This window comes from Cyclopterus lumpus, chromosome 2 (assembly GCF_009769545.1).
Source record: "Cyclopterus lumpus isolate fCycLum1 chromosome 2, fCycLum1.pri, whole genome shotgun sequence".
In the NCBI taxonomy this organism is placed as follows: Eukaryota; Metazoa; Chordata; class Actinopteri; order Perciformes; family Cyclopteridae; genus Cyclopterus; species Cyclopterus lumpus.
In genome coordinates, this window is record NC_046967.1 from 6,561,747 (window position 1) to 6,581,704 (window position 19,958).

The window sequence follows — 19,958 nt, forward strand, 5'->3', positions numbered from 1 at the left end:
GGCCTGGTTGCTAGTTAACAAGGGTAAAAAAGTCGATCTCCTACCTTATATTTCTGTGTGATCAAATAATCCATCACATTATATATTTTAAGTCCAGACCAGGCAAAAAAAAATGCCAGCTTATCTGCATGGTTTTCCTCCATTGGAAACCATGCAGCTAAGCTGCCTGGTCTGGTCCATTTTTTAGGAGGGGGGAGGGGGCACTTGAGCAATATCCCCACTTTGCACTGGACCTCATCGTAAGTTGCAGTGAAATACAGCGTTTGCCAAAGTGGTGCCGCCCAGAGAAGCAACCCGCTGCATCCTTATCCTGTTGTATTGTATCTGCGGTAGACTCCCTGAAAGGGATCGTGCAGGCCTCGCCAAAAGTGGACTGGCCCTTCTGGCTTTTGCCCTCAAACTACCAGATGGCCCGTCCCACCCCAGGCCGATAAACACAATTATCATTCCAACTCAATTTCGAGTAGTGGCTGATAAATCTCCTGTACTCTAAATTCTTGATAAATCGAACTAGCGGAGAGACTCTTATCATAAAGCAGAGTGTGGTCAGCAATGGTGGAGGCGAAAGTACAGAAATTGAGAGGTGATTCCTAACGTGTGGTTCTAGAGCGGTTTGGCTTTCAGGGCAGCGGCGCTGTGTTCAGCCCTACCTGGACCTGCTCACCCCGAACAGCCGAGTCGCCCAGCAGCGGCTCGGCGGGCGGCGTGGTGATCGTTACGGACTTCTCTGAGCGGCTGTCTTTACCGCGGGACTTGTGGCGGTCCCGGCTTCGCTCCCTGCAAAACGAAAAGGAGAACAACAAAACGTAGTTAGCGCCGTACAGATGACAAAGACATACTAGTGCACAAGCTTGGAAACAAAGAAGGGAAACAAACTTGTTTTACACATGTGCTCATCACAAGGAGCCCATCACAAAGTTCATGGTGTCTTCAAAGGTCATATAACCTCTGCCAAGCAGTCCGGTTTACGTCCATGTCTGTCCCAAATGTCATCGACCCATCATTTTGGCCCAGCATCACCCCGGCCACATGGCACCACGCCCGCACCGCGGCTCCATTACCACAGAAAAGCTCAGCAAGCCACAGTTAATCCCCTCATGGGTGTCCCTCCCCTTCCAGCTGCTGACATCTTGGACGTAGGACACACAGTATTGTAAAGCAATAACGCCACAAAACTGATTGGAAAATGCAAAAGGAAGCAAGAAATTAAAAAAAGCACGGTTTAATTTAGATGACAGCAGTTGTATTTTCCAGGTGCTGAGAGCTGTTGGCGGCTGCTTGGACTGGACGAGAGCCAGACAGACAGACTCCAGAGACACGGTTGTCAGATCTCATATAGATATTCAATGCTGAAGATGCTGGAACGAGATTACTGGACAAACATATTGGACATCGGGCAAATGAAAGAGACGTCAGGCGGTTGTTTTTCAGCTGCGCGTCTGGAGACGACATAAAAAAGGACATTTAAAGAGGACCTTGCCTCGTGATGATGATGGAGTTTTCTGCCACTCGGTAATCACTTTATTTCTCGGTGCGACATTTCAAAGGTAACAAATCTAATTCCCACAACGTCGTCTCCATTGAAAAAGCTCGAGCACAGGATGTTGCCACAAAACAGTCACTTGGGAATATTATATGCCTGGGGCTTTTATTGTGAAAGGTAAGAATGGAAAGAGTGGATGTGCGCTGCATTTTGTGAAGGTTGGAGAGAGTAATAAAGATTTCCGTCTTGATTCAGACTACGGTTTGTTGTTTTTACATTACATTACATGTCATTTAGCTGACGCTTTTATCCAAAGCGACTTACAATAAGTGCATTAAACCATGAGTCAAAACTCAGAACAACAAGAATCAAGCAAGTACAATTTCTTCAATAAAGTTAAACTACAAAGTGCTATCAGTAAGAGCCATTTAAGTGCTACTAAAGTGCTACTACGGCTCTACCTTCCCTATTCAAGGTATAGTCGAAAAAGATGTGTTTTAGTTTGCGACGGAAGATGTAGAGACTTTCTGCTGTCCTGATGTCAATGGGGAGCTCGTTCCACCAATGAGGAGCAAGGACAGCAAACAGTCGTGACTTTGTTGAGTGTGACGGAGCTACGAGCCGATTGGCAGAAGCCGAGTGAAGTGAACGAGCTTGAGTGTACGGTTTGACCATCTCCTGGATGTAGACTGGACCCGATCTGTTCGCAGCACGGTACGCAAGTACCAATGTTTTGAAGCGGATGCGGGCGGCCACCGGTAACCAGTGAAGGTCGCGGAGGAGCGGAGTAGTGTGGGTAAATTTCGGGAGGTTGAAGACCAGTCGAGCAGCTGCATTCTGTTTCATTAACATTACATTAAATTTCATTTAGTTGACGCTTTTATTTAAAGGGACTTACAATAGGTGCATTCAACCATGATTACAAACTCCGAACAACAAGAATCAAGAAAGCCAAACTACAAAGTGCTATAAGTAAGTAAGAGCCATTTCAGTGCTACTAAAGTGTTATTTAAAAAAAAATATTATTCAATAAGACACAACCCAACCCGTTCTGGACAACGGGTTCTGTCGATGCCTTTATTCAGACAAAGTCAACCTTGTACGACGGTGCTTTTCCAACGCTAAATATTTAAAAACAACCGTTAAAATATATATATTGACATACAAAATTAAATCACACGGTTGTAAAAATGTCTTAAAGCTGCATTCACAAATCTTTTGGGCCAAAATAATTTCGATCAGAGCAGCTTTAATCTTTTCAAAGTCACACAAAAACAAAAAGACAAAGAAAGAAAGCTTGGACGATGAAAGTCGGACGCAGCTAAATGAGATCTGGTGCAACAATGGCCTCATAGTGAACTGTAGATGACGAACGCAAAAAACCCTGCAACGCCACTTTCTCACACAATAACAACTCATAACCGTAATGTGCAGGATATCCTGCCGGCTGGGGGAGCGGAGGACTCGGTGTGATGGACAGCAGTGGAGCCGTTACAGTCCAACAGAGTTGCATTGGATGGATGGAAGTGTTTTCATTACAGGGTGTTAACCAGTCTGCTTTCCGCCTCTATTCTTGTACTTCCCCGTTTTTCCCACAGAAAACCACAACAGCGACTAATGTTTCCAATCGGCACGGAGCAAGAGAAAGCTCATTTCCAATCGCTGGCGGCAACTTCTCTCACTGACGGAGTGACTGACGTATTGCTGTCGAGTAAATCCAGGAGATTGGGTCCATGTGAGCCTTTAAATTGATTACAGCTATCATTATTACTTTAAATATTATTATCATCGGCTGCAGAAGCGGTTCCTCCAGCGGCGAGCGATCATTCGTCAAAAGGCTGGCACTGATTGTGATTATTAATTGGGGGGGGGGGGGACCAGCGGAGGGGCTCATGAAACAGTGATCCTCCTTCAGAGTCATCAGTAGAATAATAAGCAGGAAAGGTAAGGCTAAAGTAAGTAAAGAGCGTAGAGTGTAGCAGAGGGTCTTAGCAACTAGAAGCTGGTTAAGATACTTCAGCAACAACTGAGTGAAAGAGTCACCAGCTGTGCACTGCAAAACAAGAGCAACGCTGGTCCAATTCTTGGCCTGTTCTTCAAAACATTACTCTGTAATTAAATGGCAAATAACACACACATAATCCACATTATATTAAGAGATAACAAGTAATGAGCAGTCACAAGCCGGTATTTAAGGCCACAGGCTGACAGTAAACACGGTGTGAGTTTGTGTCTGCACACAAAGCATGTGTAATGTCCATTTGTGTATCCCAGCAAAGCTTGACTAAGGTAAGGAAACACCTGGTTCTCAGTATGCTGGCGAGACTACAAAAGGTGCAAAGACGATGCGACATTAAAAAAACAACTAAAAACTGTGAACAACAGCATTTTGAAATGTGGGATTGAGGACACACAAACAGGAAATACAGAGGCCAGCAGACCTGTGGGCAGCCGGGTAGTGGTTTGAACAGATCGCCCTCTGTTTACCAGCCCCTCCCCTCCACTCGGTCCATTTTTTCATCCCCCTTTCAGCATGCTTCTGGGGTGATCGCATTGTTTGGAATCCTCACTCCCAACACACACACACACACACACACACACACACACACACACCTTTACCAACCCCACCCCCCTTTCCCACATCCTCTTCCTGCCTCATTAACATGCAGCCGGCTCGTTGGTATTCCAACAACGAGCTCCGCTATGATTTGATTAATGGAATTTGACTTCCAGAAACGGTATGCCTTTTTTTGGAAAAGCGAGGATGGGGGACAGGGAGGAAGGAGGGGTCCTGGGAGGGCAGATGATGCCTGGCGAGCTGGGGGAAAAGAGTCCAATTAGGCTCTGGGAGCACCGTCTCCCTCCAACACCTGAGGATGAGGACGCCGCTGGAGAAGCCGAGCCAACCAGCGTGGCACGCCGGCACGCCCATGGACCAATTTGTTCTCTCTGTGGCTGGCGGGGCAACCCATACACCTGTGTGACACGCCGCATTGTGTCGATGCGCCAGTGGGCGGCTCGGGCCTCAGCCAAATGGGTAGAGTTATGGAGCCGGATAAAAACTGACCGACCCATAAACGTGTTATAAAGCAGGCGGGGCGAGAGCCAACAATCAAGAAATCCAGTACTCTGTGTGATGAGGTTGAAATTCAATTTCGTTAAAATATTGAGTATAATAGGTACAATAATTAAAGCTATCATTGGTAACATTGAGAAACTAGCGAGAGTATGCCATTTTTAAAATGATCCAAGCTACCAGAGCCGTCAATTTGTTTAGTCAGAACATTTTAATTAATGATTGATGTTGAGATATAAATAAAGAACTTTCTAAGAAATGTGTCAAATACATTACCTACCCTTGGCTTTAAGGTTTCAAACTTTTTGGTGCTGATAATTGTATGAGGCTGATAAGCTCCATTAAATATAATCACCTGTAGCACGTGCATGCTGGTGTGTTGACCAAGTTGAGTTGTAGGGGCGCTGGGTGTGATAAGTAGTCATGTGGCCTGGCTGGATTAGCCTCATACTGATAACGCTTCAGTAAGGTGACACAATCCAGGGAAAAACAAGGGTTGAGTTGTGCTGGAAAAGACGGGGTTTGTACAACGTTGTCTGAACGTTGTGAATTCAAGAGTGTTACGCGATGCCGAGTGAAAAGCTGGCTGTCAGAGACGCAATATCGCTTTAAATGTTTGGATGGCCGAGCATATTCTTCAGAAAGTGTCTCCTGGAGGACATTCCTAGTGTTGTACCCCACCGTTTACTTAGAAGTAAGAGAGAAATAGTTATGTAAAGCAAGAAAGAAGTGGGCTGAAATCGTAACTACAAGAAATGTATATAAATCGGAAAATCTCTAAAAGGAATCATGACTTTGAATGAATTAGTTTAAATGACTTATTCAGTCCTGTGTTGACGCTGCGTGCTGCCTTATAATTGGAGTTTGACCAATCAAAGGAACCAATTTTCCACACGAGCAGCTGCTAATGGGAGATTTGCAATTTCATAATCATTTAAATACTCAAAACTGACAGAGTGAAGGAGCCGAGCTTTAGGGTACTTTTGAGAGTAAGTGACTCAATACAAAACTACCATGATCCTAAAACTGGTTTGAATGGTTACAAATCTTTAGTATGAGTATGAGGCTGGAACACAATTATGGCACAATGCGAAATGTTTACAAAATGTAATAATTTTTGCAGGTAGAAAATATAAAATGACCAGTCTTATGTTATAACCAACTTATTCAGAATTAACTATCAACAACTATCTAAAACATGAAACTAAATGTGGCAATGGCATTGCTCCAAAGAAGAAGAAAGAATATATAAAGGAAAAAGAAAAAAAGACATTGCAGCCCCTTGCTACTTCCAAGAGGTCATGTGGTAATGGAATATTACAACCAGGGATTGAAAATCGCATTAACGTCCTTCCCTCGCAGTTAATTGTGCAGCTCTGGATTCTGGCTGATTCAAAAGTTCATGGGCACCAGTGTAATACTCATAATTACTGAAAAGACCGTTCTCTGGTGAATTAGTGTTTTGCTCTGGTGCAACTGAACATGGTCAGAAGGGAATACAACATACTACATGGTGTCATCAGCATATGTGTTGTCTTAGCTTTTAGCAGAAGTCCACCGGCGTACACCATAATGGGACCATGATTTACTAAATTAACGTCATGCTGTATTGAAGAAGACTTGAACCTAAAGATTGAAACCATAAACCCATGTTTACAATATTTACTAGGGGAATAAATCAAGTGAGAAGTAGAGTCATTTTATCATAGACTTCTATACAACAAGACTTTTCTTTGCAACCACAGAAGTCACTCCTTGATGTCCATTAGAATAAAATCCCCTTTCCACATTGGCTTCACTTATCATAGCCAGATGTTGCCGCTAGTTATTACTAAATAACATGGGGAAGTATTTTGGACACCAGTTGAGTCTGACACAGGAGAGGGGGGGGCCGAAAGCCAGCCATCTGAGGCAATAACTCCAAAAAACGTGCACCATCTGTTAATACAAACCTAAGCCAATCCCATTCCATTCTTCTATTATTTTCTGACAAATTATGTTAGAGATTGACTCACAATTATGGCCAGATACAAACAAAACTACATGGTAGTGTCACTGTGTGAATATGTGTATGTGATCACGCTCCACTGTGCCTGCATCTGTTCCTGACATCAGAGTAATTAGACCACAGTGATCCAGAGCCCTCACGCGTGGCACCCCTCGGAGAGAATTACCTTCAGAGGACAACGACAAGGGGTTTCAAAGGCAACAATTTCTCCTTGTTTTGGATCAAATTAGAGGCCAGCCGGTGGCTTTGGCACAGACATGGTATCAGCAGAGGAGCGGAAAAGACGCTTGGCGGGGATGCCCGTATGTTCCTTTCCAATTTGATGTCACTCACTTGAAAGGCTTCAGAGGGACCTCTCCACCCCCCCACTACCAATACTACCCACTAACCTCCCTCCTGTCGTTGATTCCAAATCAATGCAAGACCACTTTTGCTCTGCTCTTAGTTTGAGCTACAAGGGCACATTCCTGCCCCGGGGAATGCCAGCGAGAGGGGAACGAGTGATACGCCCGGGCCTACCCATCCTCTAGAGAGTAGCCAGGAATCCATTTAAGAAGAGGGAGGTGGAGGCGATACGGAGGAGAGGTCAAGAGCGAACCAGAAAGGGGCAGCTGCTGCATTCATATCCCGGCGGACAAGTGGGAGCAAAGAGCTAGGGAATGATGGGGGAAAAGGAAAGAGATAAAGAGGACAAGAGCGAGAGGGATAAAGGGTGACAGAAGGTGTCCCACGACGTGAGACACATAGTTCCTTAGACACATAGTTCCTTTTGCCATATATCTCTCTGGTGGGGGGGGGGGGGGGGGGCAAGTGACAAGGGAGGGGCCGTCGTGGAACAGGAGCCGCCTCTCATCTCCTCTCGGGGCTCTCAGCATGTCCACCGAGCCATCAGTCAGTCGGCCCTCTCCGGCACCTGTTTCCCGCTGCCTTCCTGAGGCCTGTCAACCACAGGCCATCCCACTGCTGACAGACTAAAGCGCCGACACAAGCTGCACGCATGCGAGAGGCGGGATCAGAGGGGTGGAGGAAGTAGAAATCCAGGGATGACAAAGGGAATAAAGATGGACGGACTGAGAATGAACGACACAGAAAACTAACCAAAAGTTTCTAGTGCTTGTTTCAGACACCAGAACCAACTTCAAGCCATTCTGTAGTTTTTCATCCGTTCTAAACAATCCAACTCTTTCGCGTGACGTGACAGTTGGAGCATTTCTTTGGCTTGGAGGGAAAAGTAACTCAGTCAAAAGTGAATCACTGCGCTAATAAATCCCCAATAATAATAACAATAATCCCCAAGAGCGAGATGGTGGCACGAAATTAGGAACTGTTACAGCTCCCCCACCACCCTCTACTCTTCCTGCTGACTCCACTCCCCACAACCGGACTGGTACACCTTTTATTACCTCCAAGATGTCGTCCGTTTATGCAGTTCTTTGGCTCCCCTATTTTAGTTTGTCTGTTCTGCTTTATTATGTATTTGTAATTTTCTATTCCTCTATTGTGTTCATTGCCTATATGGCATGGTCTCCTTTGCCTCATGTATGTTCTGAAATGTTTACTTGTATTGATGTTATGTTTTTACCTTGCTTCTATGTAGAGCACTTTGTAAACCCTGTTTTTAAAGGTGCTATATAAATAAATGTATTATAATAAATGTCTGGTTCAAACCCGCGTGTATAAAACTCCCAAGGTGCATTGTGACAATAAACGTCCAACCACAAAACAAAATTGTGCTGCACACAATCTTACTTCGGAGTAAATGTTTGACATGGTTGCGTGATCAATGATTTACATGGTTAATCGATCATTGATCTGTGATTAATTGATAAAGTAGAACTTGGCGGGTAAAAGCAGAGATGCGAGGGAACAGAAGAATTGACGGAGCAGGATTCAGTCTTACCCGTGCCTGTGTGATCCCCGGGAGCGTCCGGAGTAGTAGGAGTAGCCCGAGTAGGTAGACTCTGTGTCCATGGCGGCGCAGACCTGCCCGACGGGGGTGGGGGAAAGCAGAGGGCTACTCAGCTGGTTCCGCTGGCAGGTGCGGGGGGAGCTGTCGATGAGCTGGAAGCAATCGACCGGCTCGCTCACGAGGATGACGGAGGCAGCGAGCTGTTGGCGGTCAGGCTTGAAAGCGACCCTGGGGGCGCCCGGTGAGGAAACATCAACCTGGAGGGGAGGACAATTGAATTTGAAAATGTTGAAATGTCAGGGAAGGCAGCCCATTGTTTGACTGCTAAGAGACAGCAGGAGCCAACAAGAGGGAGACGGTGTCTTGGATAAAGAACATCACACAAGCAATCCTTTTTTTTTTATTATTTGGTATTTATTAGCACCCCTCATGCATAAATCCTGCAGTGACGACACTCTCAGGTTACAGCTGAGCGTTCCACATAAAAGAACCACTGCCACCGTGAAACAGCAATTTGCTCTTATTCCTGCCGACTGTTGTTCAGAGGCAGTTTTAAGTCTCTGACTGACACACAGCAAACTATTCAAGCCCCGACACTGACGCGCTTAAGTGGTTTAAGGCGACGAATGCGGCAAAGATAGAGGACTTTTTTTTTCTTCCCCAGGAGAAGTTCAAACTGTCACAGCAGCGGCACTCTGAGGCTTTAATGAATACAAAAATGCAATTGCTTGTGGCTAGAACACGCGTCATTTGAAAATAGAGAAAGTCTAGCAGTGAAGCGTTACGTGACGTCTTTATCAACACTTCTGCACAACCCCAGCATGTTTCTGTGAAGAGGCTTGAATACCCCAGCTTTCTTAGGACTGAAGAAAGATTTGGGTGAAATTGATTATTATCAGTTTATATTATCTAGTATCTATAACTAGACACACAGAGGCACGTATTGTATATTGGAAACCAAAAGTTATTAACGGATTAACCGACACACCAGAAATCGAATCTATTCCAATTTTGCATTGGAATCGATTCATTCACACAAAGTTCTTTCTCCGTTTCATAGCATAAGAAAATCTGATATTTGTTAGAAAATGTGCTGGGCATAGGTTTGGTTTTAGAACAAGGGTGGAACCTAACGGATGGAAACATGAACGGAAAAATCCTATTGGCTTTTTGTCGAGGGACCTAATGCAACGTCAACTTCCTGGTTGGCCTACGAAAAACAAATCATCCGTGCAGCTCAATATTCAGCTAGAATATAACACACTAGAACGATGCTGGGCCTTCAGTAGTCTAAAAAATATTAGAAATGTGGCTTGTATTTCATTGATAGCACTTAAACACTCATTCTAATTTACAACTGAGACAGAGATGAGGCCAATATTCCATCTACAACCCAAAAAATAAAATGGAAAATATAAAGCATAGAATGTTTTTAAATGAATGGTCGTTATTATGATGATCATTATAACGACCATTGCAGCTCTGTGCTACAGTTTAGACGTGAACACCAACCATCAAGGAACATATCTGACTTAACATGCACTTTACTAACGTTTAAAGTTCCTCCAGCTGGATGTACCCTTTTATCCGCACGATAACGCTGAGATTGCATAATTTATTATTCCTGGCTGTCACAGGGCCGTTGCGTTGGGGCGATTGGACCCTACATTAAGTCATTTCCACTAAAATCATTTTAGAGGATCAATGTGCAGACGGTGAAGTCAAATAGTTTGCCACAGACTTATTCCGCAGGTTGGAGGTTTAAGGCTACAGGTAAGCGGGCAGAGGTGGTTTATAGATTTAGTACCTTTTCAAGTAACTCAAAATCATAATTCTGCTAAGATAAAAAACGCATCTCCCTAGACAAGTGCACTCTGGGCTGGCCCACCTACACGCTGGCGTTAAACATCCATAGCGGAGCGGAGGAGAGAAGAAACCGATATTATAACCACAGGGCTCAACATTTGCTTAAAGTTATCCATCTACAGTATTCTAAAAGGGAAGTATGAATGCATTCCTATCTCCCTGCAACACTCATCCAGAGTGTTTCACACTTTCCCATCACCTCTTTCATGCCGCCACTTTGTCACAACGTGGTTTAAAGCTGATCGAAACCTGCACTGAAACTTTGAGGCCGGGCTTGCAGCCCTGAAGGATTTATGGCTGATTTATAGCTTGAGCAGCCTGAAAGAAACAGAGTTTTATTTAGTGTATAATCACCTGGAGGTAAGAACCCTTGTGTTTTTGTCAGTTTAGAATGAACGATTTACACCTACACACAGAGCGGGTCGCCGTGTTCCCACAGTAGCCCACAACGGACAAACCAAACACCGCAAGTTCTCCTACACACAGATGGTGCCCGATCCTACGAGCTGCACCTTTAAGAAGACACGAGACATCCCTGCTTTTCCGCATTCACAACTCCAGGGAAACTTTGCCCGATTTAGTGCACAATTGTAATCTGCCAACTTGAAGGGAAACACACTTTGCTTGGTCCAAAAATACGCGGAGGAACAAAACATCTAGTGTGACCCAGTTCTGTGGCGTCGGCACATCTGTGTGCGCCTCGGTTGTGTGTGTGTGCGCAGTCTTGCATGTCAGAGGACTGGAAATGCTTTGAAGGTTGCGCAACTGCATATTTGGATATGCCTGTTGTGCAAATAATTTTTAAATGCCTTAATCCTCCTCGCAAGGTGACAAATCCTCCCTCGACTGGTTCTCTGCAGTCGCGCAGCCAGCAGCTGCTGATCTTACTGAATACTTCAGGTGCAGTGGCTTTTTTTTGGATCACTTTTGAATCCTACCTGATGTCAAAAAATGCCTAAAACAGAGGACTTTATTTGTATTTTTCTTAATTTGGTAATTCAGATATGAACATTTTTTAAAGCACTGAAACTGAGTGCCATTGAACACTAATGTAAGGCGGAGGGTTATATGTATAGTTATATAAACAAGCAACAGTGTGTTAATACTTCAGAAAGCTCATACAACCTTTTGTCCTTTGGACAGGGTTGAGTGTTTAGTCTTTATGCTAAGCTAAGTTAGCTGGCTGCTAGCGGTAGCTTCATAAAAAGCAGACAGACTTGCTAATAAGCATTCAACAACAGTTGTATTCACGTTAATAGTAAACAACTGACTGTCAAATTAAATAAAGAAAGTTCAATTGAATAACATCTAAACAATATTTATTATTACAGATTTCCAATTGAATTAATTATAAATAATACATCCTGAAATACTAAATACATTATCTTCTCTTATTTAAAGTGAAATAAAGGCTGGATTTTGTGACTCTTAAATAAAAAAATGTTTTAAATGTATTTAATTGAATTGTCCTGCAGCTTTAAATTCAGTTTATTCGTGCGTCAAGCGATGTCAATCAAAAGAGCCAAGAACGAGGGCGGGGCTTATCGGATTACACATGTGTGATTGACCGAGTAGGATCACATGAGATGATTTTCAACGCGTGCGTTGGTCGGTGTGTTTCCTGAACGAGAGCCGTAAAGGCTAGAAAAGATGTGCTTGTTAAATAGAAGTGATCCATGAAAATTGTACAATTCTCTATTATCTAACGGTTTTCGGTCCAGGGTCCAGTGACAACGGCGTCTGGGTTAATAACACAACAATACATTTGAAACATGTGTGGGGTCTTATTCAATTGAAGCTGGATCTGGCGTCTGGGCCCAGTGGTTTGAGGACCTGGTTTACAAGGGACCTGCTCGGCACTGCTCACACTCTAATGAAGGAATTCACCCATTGAATAATGACTACTGAGCAATCTGGACTCAGTCACAGGGGCATTCCCCTCACCTGCTTTAATCCTCTTAAAAGCGAGGGCACGTGCTACATGAGGGACTAATAGGGTTAAATGAGTGCGTGGTCCAGGTTCAGTCAGAGTTTAGTTTCGAAGAAAGAGGGCCGCTGGGTTGAAAGCTGATCAATTAGTTGCTGCTTTAGTGCTTTTCCTCACAAAGAAAACATCAAAAATGTCTCCACACATCCTGGCTCTGAGGTATATATCAAAGTGGAACAGGATCTGTGGGTGTTCTCACATGTGGTTTCTGTCTTTGCCACGCCAGAGAAAATTGGGAAGCGGAACCACTTCAAGTTTGCCGAGCTGAAATAGGAATCCCCCGCTATGGGAGGGAGTCCTGGCAGGTTCCCTTGCAGTAATCCAATACCCCTGCTGACCATGCCGGCGTGTCTGTTTGTGCTGGCAAACACCGGCGACGTGGAGCGGGGGGTGGCGGGGGGGGAAGGGCGACATTATCGCAGCAATCGTGGAGCACGAAGGGCACAGCCTCTCACATGAGAACGTGAACCATTGTTCGGGGGGGAAGCGTCTGTGTGCCAAACCCTGTCCCAAATACCTCCATGTAACACAAGAACTGCAAGGCTGAGACGGCTCTAACGAAGCAGGATTGAAAAGTCTTCTTCTATATGGAGAAAAAAAAAAAACACACACACACAAGCTAACAGGTGTATCGGCCGGAGCACCAACTCCAGGATAACATCCCGCGGCCGGTGATGTAAACAAACAGCCCGAGGAAATACTTCCATCTCGAAGAGATGGTCCCACTTGAGCCGTGAGACATCTGCCATCAGCCACCGGGACCAAAACCATCAAACATCGTCATTCTCAATGTTCTCATTTACATGCTGGACTGGGCCAGAAGTCTGCTGCCCGGCAAGCTGACCTCTGTAAAGCAGGCAAATTAAGCATCTAATGAACCGGAGGAGGTGCTCCGTTGTGTTTTCCTCCGTCCGTTCTCTCAGCAGAATGGAAAGCCCCAGAAAGTCCAGACACAGGTTCATTCCTCCCCGGTCAGACGTGGGCTTTTGTGCACATCAAAGTACGACACTGATTCCACTTATTTAAAAAAGAAAGAAAAGCTATGCGATATGTATCCAAATATGAATCCTGCTCGAGTGTGATGTGGGCAGCCGCCTTTAACCTTTCACCCATAATATGTTCTAGCACGTATTGGCTTAACATTATTCAAGCGCTATCGGACATCATAGAGAAACATAACCACCTTTCAATATAACATGAGAATATTTGGAGACAACAGAGGGGTGTCTCACTCTACACACTACTTTGGTTGTATTTGTTCCAATGTCTCTCGTTCAAAACATCTTTTCCTGTTATCCATTATGGAGCTGGACTTGGAATATATACATTTATTTAACTTTTTCCTCACACATGTATGATAATACAATGTAATGTAAAACACAAAAGATGTGTTCTATTTCTTTTGATTATGTCTGTCTATAATGCCTGTACTAAAAATACTTTAACTGTGTGTTTCCCTGTGTTCCTCATTCACACTCAGCAGGGATTAATCCTGGAATCCTGCTGCCTTTTGTGGCACCAATCACAACAGTTTCTCTTCTTGACAATAATATTAATAATATTGAACCGTAGCCAAAAAGAGACAAACGTTCGGCTGAATTTGCAGACATGCGGTGCCAGTTTGAGCAAAGACGCTATTAACGGCGCAGATATTTAGAGCTAATGGTGTGTATATGACCCATGTTTACCCAACGTGGGATGATGGGTTTACATATAACATCGGGGATTAACAAATGACTTAATCTGGATAACTAGACAGCGAGATTTGCCCGGCCTTTTGACATAATCTGTCTTTTTGTCACTCGAAACGAAGCTTGATCCGTTCATTCCATCAGCGTGCAGTCTCCCTCTCGCCTCACCCCCTCCGTCCGTAACCATGACGCCCCCGTGGCTCTGCCTCTATTATCGCCACGATAACACATCTTCTCGCGCCACAATAGGAGACAAACCAGCGACGTGTCGGCAACAACTCGGCGGGCAGCTTGAGAGACGGTGACTTTGACACGACAGGGGCGTTAGAGCCCCCCGGTCACATGCTCGCTGTGTTCCTGTCCACAACTGTGCAAATGAGGGTCAATCACTCAGAGTATTAACCTTTAAAGAGATTGGATTATTATAGTCTGCTCGTCATTGACTGAAAAGATCATTAGCACCTTGCACCGGTGCAGTGTTGATTACAGGCCGCTATGGGTTTAAATCTGCTCCCAGTAACAGGTATGTCGGATTGACACCGACTCCAACCCCTGTGCTTGATTCACATTTGGCCTTTTACCTGTTGCATTTTCTTTTTTGTGCTGGTGTTTCTAGGCAACCACAACGAGCTGAACCTGAGCGGTCAGTAGATACAGCAGCCGCTGGTGATTGCGTTAGCTGGAGTGAGGTGTTCTGATTTTTCAAAGCTCAGATCAAATCAAGACGACCGCTTTGGCAAATGGGCACCATTAAAAAGTATGCAGCAGTAGCTTTTAACAGTTCTTGCTGGCAATGTACCGATGGACTTACAAATAACCACACTGGATAAAAACGTGATGTGTTTTTTATTCAATTTAATTTGTACAGCCCAAAATCCCAAATTTGCCTCAGAGAGTGGAATTATGGAATTGTATTGCCACTGGTCATTTGAGAGAATGGTATCTTCAGAAAGTTAAACATTTAGTATTGTGTGTATACTGTATGTGTGCTGAGTTATGACTCAGAGAAAGAAACGGTTTGTTCATCATGAGACAAGAAAAAGCACAAGGAAGACAGTGGAATATAGATGAATTAATATTAAAATAATATGTTCATATTCCATACTCCCATCATGCAGAAAACTCCATTCGTATTTTTTTTTAAAGGCTCATCCCTTCCCACATTTAATTATAGCTTTACATTTAATATTAGGATATTTCTACGGCTTCTTATTTTCATGCGCTGTGTGGTTATAATCTATATCAGAATCAGAATCAGAAACTTTTAATAGCCAAGTAGGTTTACACCTACAAGGAACTTAGCGTGGTGGGTGGTGCAACATAGGACATGAGACATAACAAGCAACAACAGTAGACAATAAATAAACAATCAACAAAGTGCAGACGAGACATAGAATAAAATGTAAAATGTACAGTGTAAGATAAAGTGCAATTATAAAGTGTATGTAGTGTTTAAGTTAAAGTGACGTGTGTTATTTAAGTGTGATGGTATGTGCAGAGGAGTGACCGGTGGAAAATGGTCCAAGGGATGAAAGAGATGAAAGAGTCCAGGGGTAGTAAATAAATAGTCCAGGGGTGTTAAATAGACCCGGGGATGGAAGAGACCGTCATTGGGGATCCGGGCTCCGTTGATGAGCCTGACTGCTGACGGGAAGAAGCTGTTTGAGTGATATATTTTCAGACTAGTCCTGGCCTCAGACTGGTCTATGATTGTGAGGTTAGAGGAAACTAATTAAGCCCATCTTGAAAATGATCCTCCTCTCCCCCGAACTTTGTTGGAATGGCAACAATCTGTTAAAAGGTTAGCTAACTATTTATTAATTATTTTTAGCTAACTTGTTCTACTTTTTATCCATTACTTTCAGCTAACTTTTAGATAACTATGTATCCATTAACACTACCTTTAGGTATCTTTTAGCTTACCAATACAACCATCTACCCTTGACTTGGAACTATTTCATCCGTTTATCCATAACTTTTTGGATTTTTATGCCATACTCTTGAATTATTTCTGAACATCTTGAAAGGTTCTAACAACTGTTGGATTTACGCTATTTATCTGTTCTGTTATTTTCTCTAGTACTCGGCGTGTTGCTGTTCCACCCGCCATTTCTTCTCATCTGATAAAGTGTTTTATTTCACCCATAAAGCATTGCACGATAGACCATCTAAAGTCAGTCTCACATTAGTCACTCATAGGAAAGCTTTATGCGACAGGTATACATTTAAGTGTCAAAAGCAAGTCTGATTTAAAGTTATAACTAAGACAAAGACGAGATTTATTTTTATGCAACTGGCCCTAGAAGTTAAGGAGGTCCAACAGTGAGAGAGTTGACCTATTCATGAAATGGAGATAAAGGGCACAATAAGAAAGTCCTTTCTTCTCCTTTTTCTGAGGAACAGCACTATTCACTGCTTGACTACAATTCAACAAAGTATGCTAGAGCTAACCGCCTTGGAAGTTTTGAATTAAATACTCAAAGTGACACCGGCCATTTGGAGATGCACGAGGTGGGTTTACCGCTTATTTATTAAAATCCCCATGGCAACATAAAGGCCCGTTGCATTGCCAGCTAACGTAGCACTATGCCCTGACTGGAATAACTCTATCCGACTAAAGAAATTAACTTGAGTTCAATGTTTAGATAATGGCCACCATAGAACCTGTACATGTAAATGCTTATAACTGATATTAACATACATACTCAAGCACACATCCGAGAGCTCTTGACAGCTGTCATCGTCACGACCGATGTTCTCTCTGCAGCTGCCATGCAAAACCACCACCACCACCACGGAATAGAGAAGAAAAAACCATGCACAACTCTCCAATGTTAATCTCATGTCGTCGTGATAATGAGGGTCTTGCATAATTAATGCAGAGGAAGCTAACATGTGTTGAACCATTTGATGTCAGTCTGGGATCTCACAACGTCAAAATATGTTACCAGACCACGACATAGATTTGAGATACATATATTATATATTTTACTCACAGCATAGCTTAACAGTGTTTATTTTTGGTATTTGGTCAGCCAGTATTTGGTCAGCCTTTCATAATTACACCATTATCGATTTATCGTGCGATATGAGAACATGACCTTAATCATTGTCCGTTGTGTTCACGCGCACGTTTGTTTCCAGGAGAACGTCACCCAACATCTTAGCCAAGAAGATGCTAGAATAATCAGCAGGGCCTTCCCTACCACTATAAGACTTTGGACATTTGTGTTGTTTGCGCTAGAGAGTCCATTATATTTATTTATTCACACAAGCAATATTGTTTTGCTTGTGTGAGGATTTTAATTTGTCTGAATATATATTCCTTAGAATGAAAATGCCATTGCTCTTTGAAATGGTATACTTGCGTTATTATGCTATTATACCATCATTATATCAGTGGCATGAAGTGGTCTTAAAATTACAATAATATAATTTATCGCAATTATTTCTGGGACTAGAAAAGTAGCTATGCAACAGGCCTTGCTGGTAGGACAAAACGAACAATTGGAAAATGTTAACCTTTCGCTCTGTAACTATCTTAAACCATTGGCCCAGTAGTAGACAACACAACACAAGCATATGTGGTTCCTTTCATTACGCAACATTGTTTCCAGCAACGTTTCTGTGATTGGCATCACAATTGGATCAAAAGTTGCACCTGCTTGGCATGTTTGACCAATTAGACACACTGCTAATAACCCTTTTTTATAAACTGAAAATAAGTTGCTGAGCTGAACTATGATTCCTAACTGTGGACCAAAAGTGAAGACTTTATATTATGCCTCGAATAATTTCATCGGAGAGGAGGGAAGGTTGTATGAGGTGAAGCACACGTCACACTTTTACCTGTCGTCACTTCTCTGACCAGTGGAGCTCCAGAGGCGGTTCACCCGCACAGCTCCTACCTGTGACCCGACAGGCAGGCGGACCTAGAGGCAGGAAAGTCCCTGGTTTCACCGTGGCCTCTGTAAGCCCCCCTCATTAACCTATTTATGAGACTACTTGAGAAACCAAAGCACGTGGTTTCAAAATGCTTCTTTCCAGAGGGCTCGGAGTACTGCAACGTATCCGTCCGCGTCAACTCCGCGGCGGCAGGTTACAATTTACAGCTGAGCTGTGGTGCACCAGCCGGGGCTGTTGCGGATCGACCGAATGAAACATAGTTGACTTTTGTTTCACTGTCTCGCGGCGACTGTGTGACTTTATTGAAGCGCTTTAAAATAATAAAATGTATATTTAACCAAACTAACAAAAAAGAAAACTCAAAACTGAAACAAAAAAAAAACGAGCAAATAGGGGTCACTACGCCAGTCTCGGGGGGTTGAGGGCATTCAAATGAAGTTGAACCCTTCCACACAGGTAGGGGAGACAAGGGCGTGTTCCCAAGTCTTTCTTTCTAAAACACCGTGCAGACCAAACACCGACAGCCTTTGTTCAGAGTGTGCACAACACACACACACAAGTAGAGACGACAACATAAGGTTTCTGTGGGCTTCACGAGTCAAAACCGGGCATTATAACACGCAAGGCTTCACACACTACTGAGCCCGCACACTAACATCTGCAGAAGGCATATGACCGACTGTATCACCAGCGGTAGTGAAGCGGAACTCACCCTTTATCGGCGGAGATATCCCTCCCGTAGTCGGTCATTTATCCAGAGGTTATTGGAATAGTTCCCCCCTCCCCGGAGCACACGGTGGGAATACAGTAGGAAGCAGCCCCTGGTGACGGGAGGAATCACCCCGGCAGTCAGGAATTTCACAGGGGGCAGTGCTTGTCGGGCACACTGGGGGTGTAGTGCGCAGACGTGGCGCTAGGGGGCGCGTCTTCAACACGGGAAGCCTTCTGCCAACAGAAGTGAGAAGCTGTGAGCCTACTGCATGTTGAGCTGGCTCATTACAGTAATGGGTAGAGTACAGGGGCAGTAGTGATTCTCAAAGTGGGCACTAAAATATAGCGTACTAAAATATAAACTTTAAAATATATATTTAAATATCTTGATTTGAATAGTATTTTTTTTCTACATGATTTTATCACACGCAATAAAAAAATATCGTAAAATCAAATCTTCTTTCCACATCACATGTAAATGTAATATTGGACCGTGGCGAGCTTCCAAACTAGTTGTGATGTCACAAAATCATACAAACATACAACAGCATCGTAGTTTAATGTATACAAAGAAGCACTCATTTGATCGTATCGCTTTTAAAGTTCACCCTCTCGTGTGTACAAAATTCATAACGAACAAAAAAAGTACCTAAGATGATACGCGTGTGCACACAGGTGTGTATGAATAAACCATAATCCACCACTATCCTCTGCTCCCCTTCTTGTTAGATGCTATGGCAACCTCAAACCTCTGACCTTTGTGTGCCAAATGGGCTGGAATAAAACTGATAATTTAAAAGAACAAAAAACACTGCAGTACTCCTAGGTGAAATATATGTATAAATAATATTGTAATCTTTTTTTGTCAATGCTGATCGATTATCTCCCAAAGATGTCACCCTAAACAAGCCCGATGGGAGCCGCGACGAGACTTAGAATTGCATGATGTCCCACATGTCAGAGGCTAAAACTGACAGCAATCAATAAAACTGTTGATGCCATGGAAACAAGCTGCAGCGTCTCCAGAGGTCAGAAAGGTCAGATCAGAAGCACACGTGTTCCAATATGAAACTAAAAACTGTTTTCTTTCTAAATAGCAAAAAGAAGAAAAAAAGCACTGTCTATTCACTCAAGCAAAAGGAAGTGTTTTTGTCACGGCTCATAAATAGTTTTTAAGTCATTACAGTTGTTACTTCTCCGAAAAGAAATATGGAAAGTATCAGACAACTTCATGTTAGCTGCTGTGTATCTCTACTGACACCAACGACCCCGACATCTCAAAAAGACTAAATAAATAGATAAATGTAAAAAGTTAACCAAA

The 19,958-nt window shown here is 43.4% G+C and overlaps 1 protein-coding gene across 2 annotated transcripts in view; it reads right to left on the minus strand.

Moving 5' to 3' along the window:
- Positions 1-18,809, minus strand: part of LOC117746064 (vang-like protein 1) — a 41,851-nt gene extending 23,042 nt beyond the window's left edge. For both annotated transcript variants that reach the window (XM_034554882.1, XM_034554874.1), the window contains exons 1-3: positions 18,639-18,809; positions 8,468-8,733; positions 651-777 (exon numbers count right to left, since the gene is read on the minus strand). In XM_034554882.1, the coding sequence (XP_034410773.1) occupies positions 651-777; positions 8,468-8,538 (198 nt within the window). In that variant the 5' untranslated portion in view covers positions 8,539-8,733; positions 18,639-18,809. The remainder of the gene's footprint in view (positions 1-650; positions 778-8,467; positions 8,734-18,638) is intronic.
- Between the last annotated feature and the right edge of the window lie 1,149 nt (positions 18,810-19,958).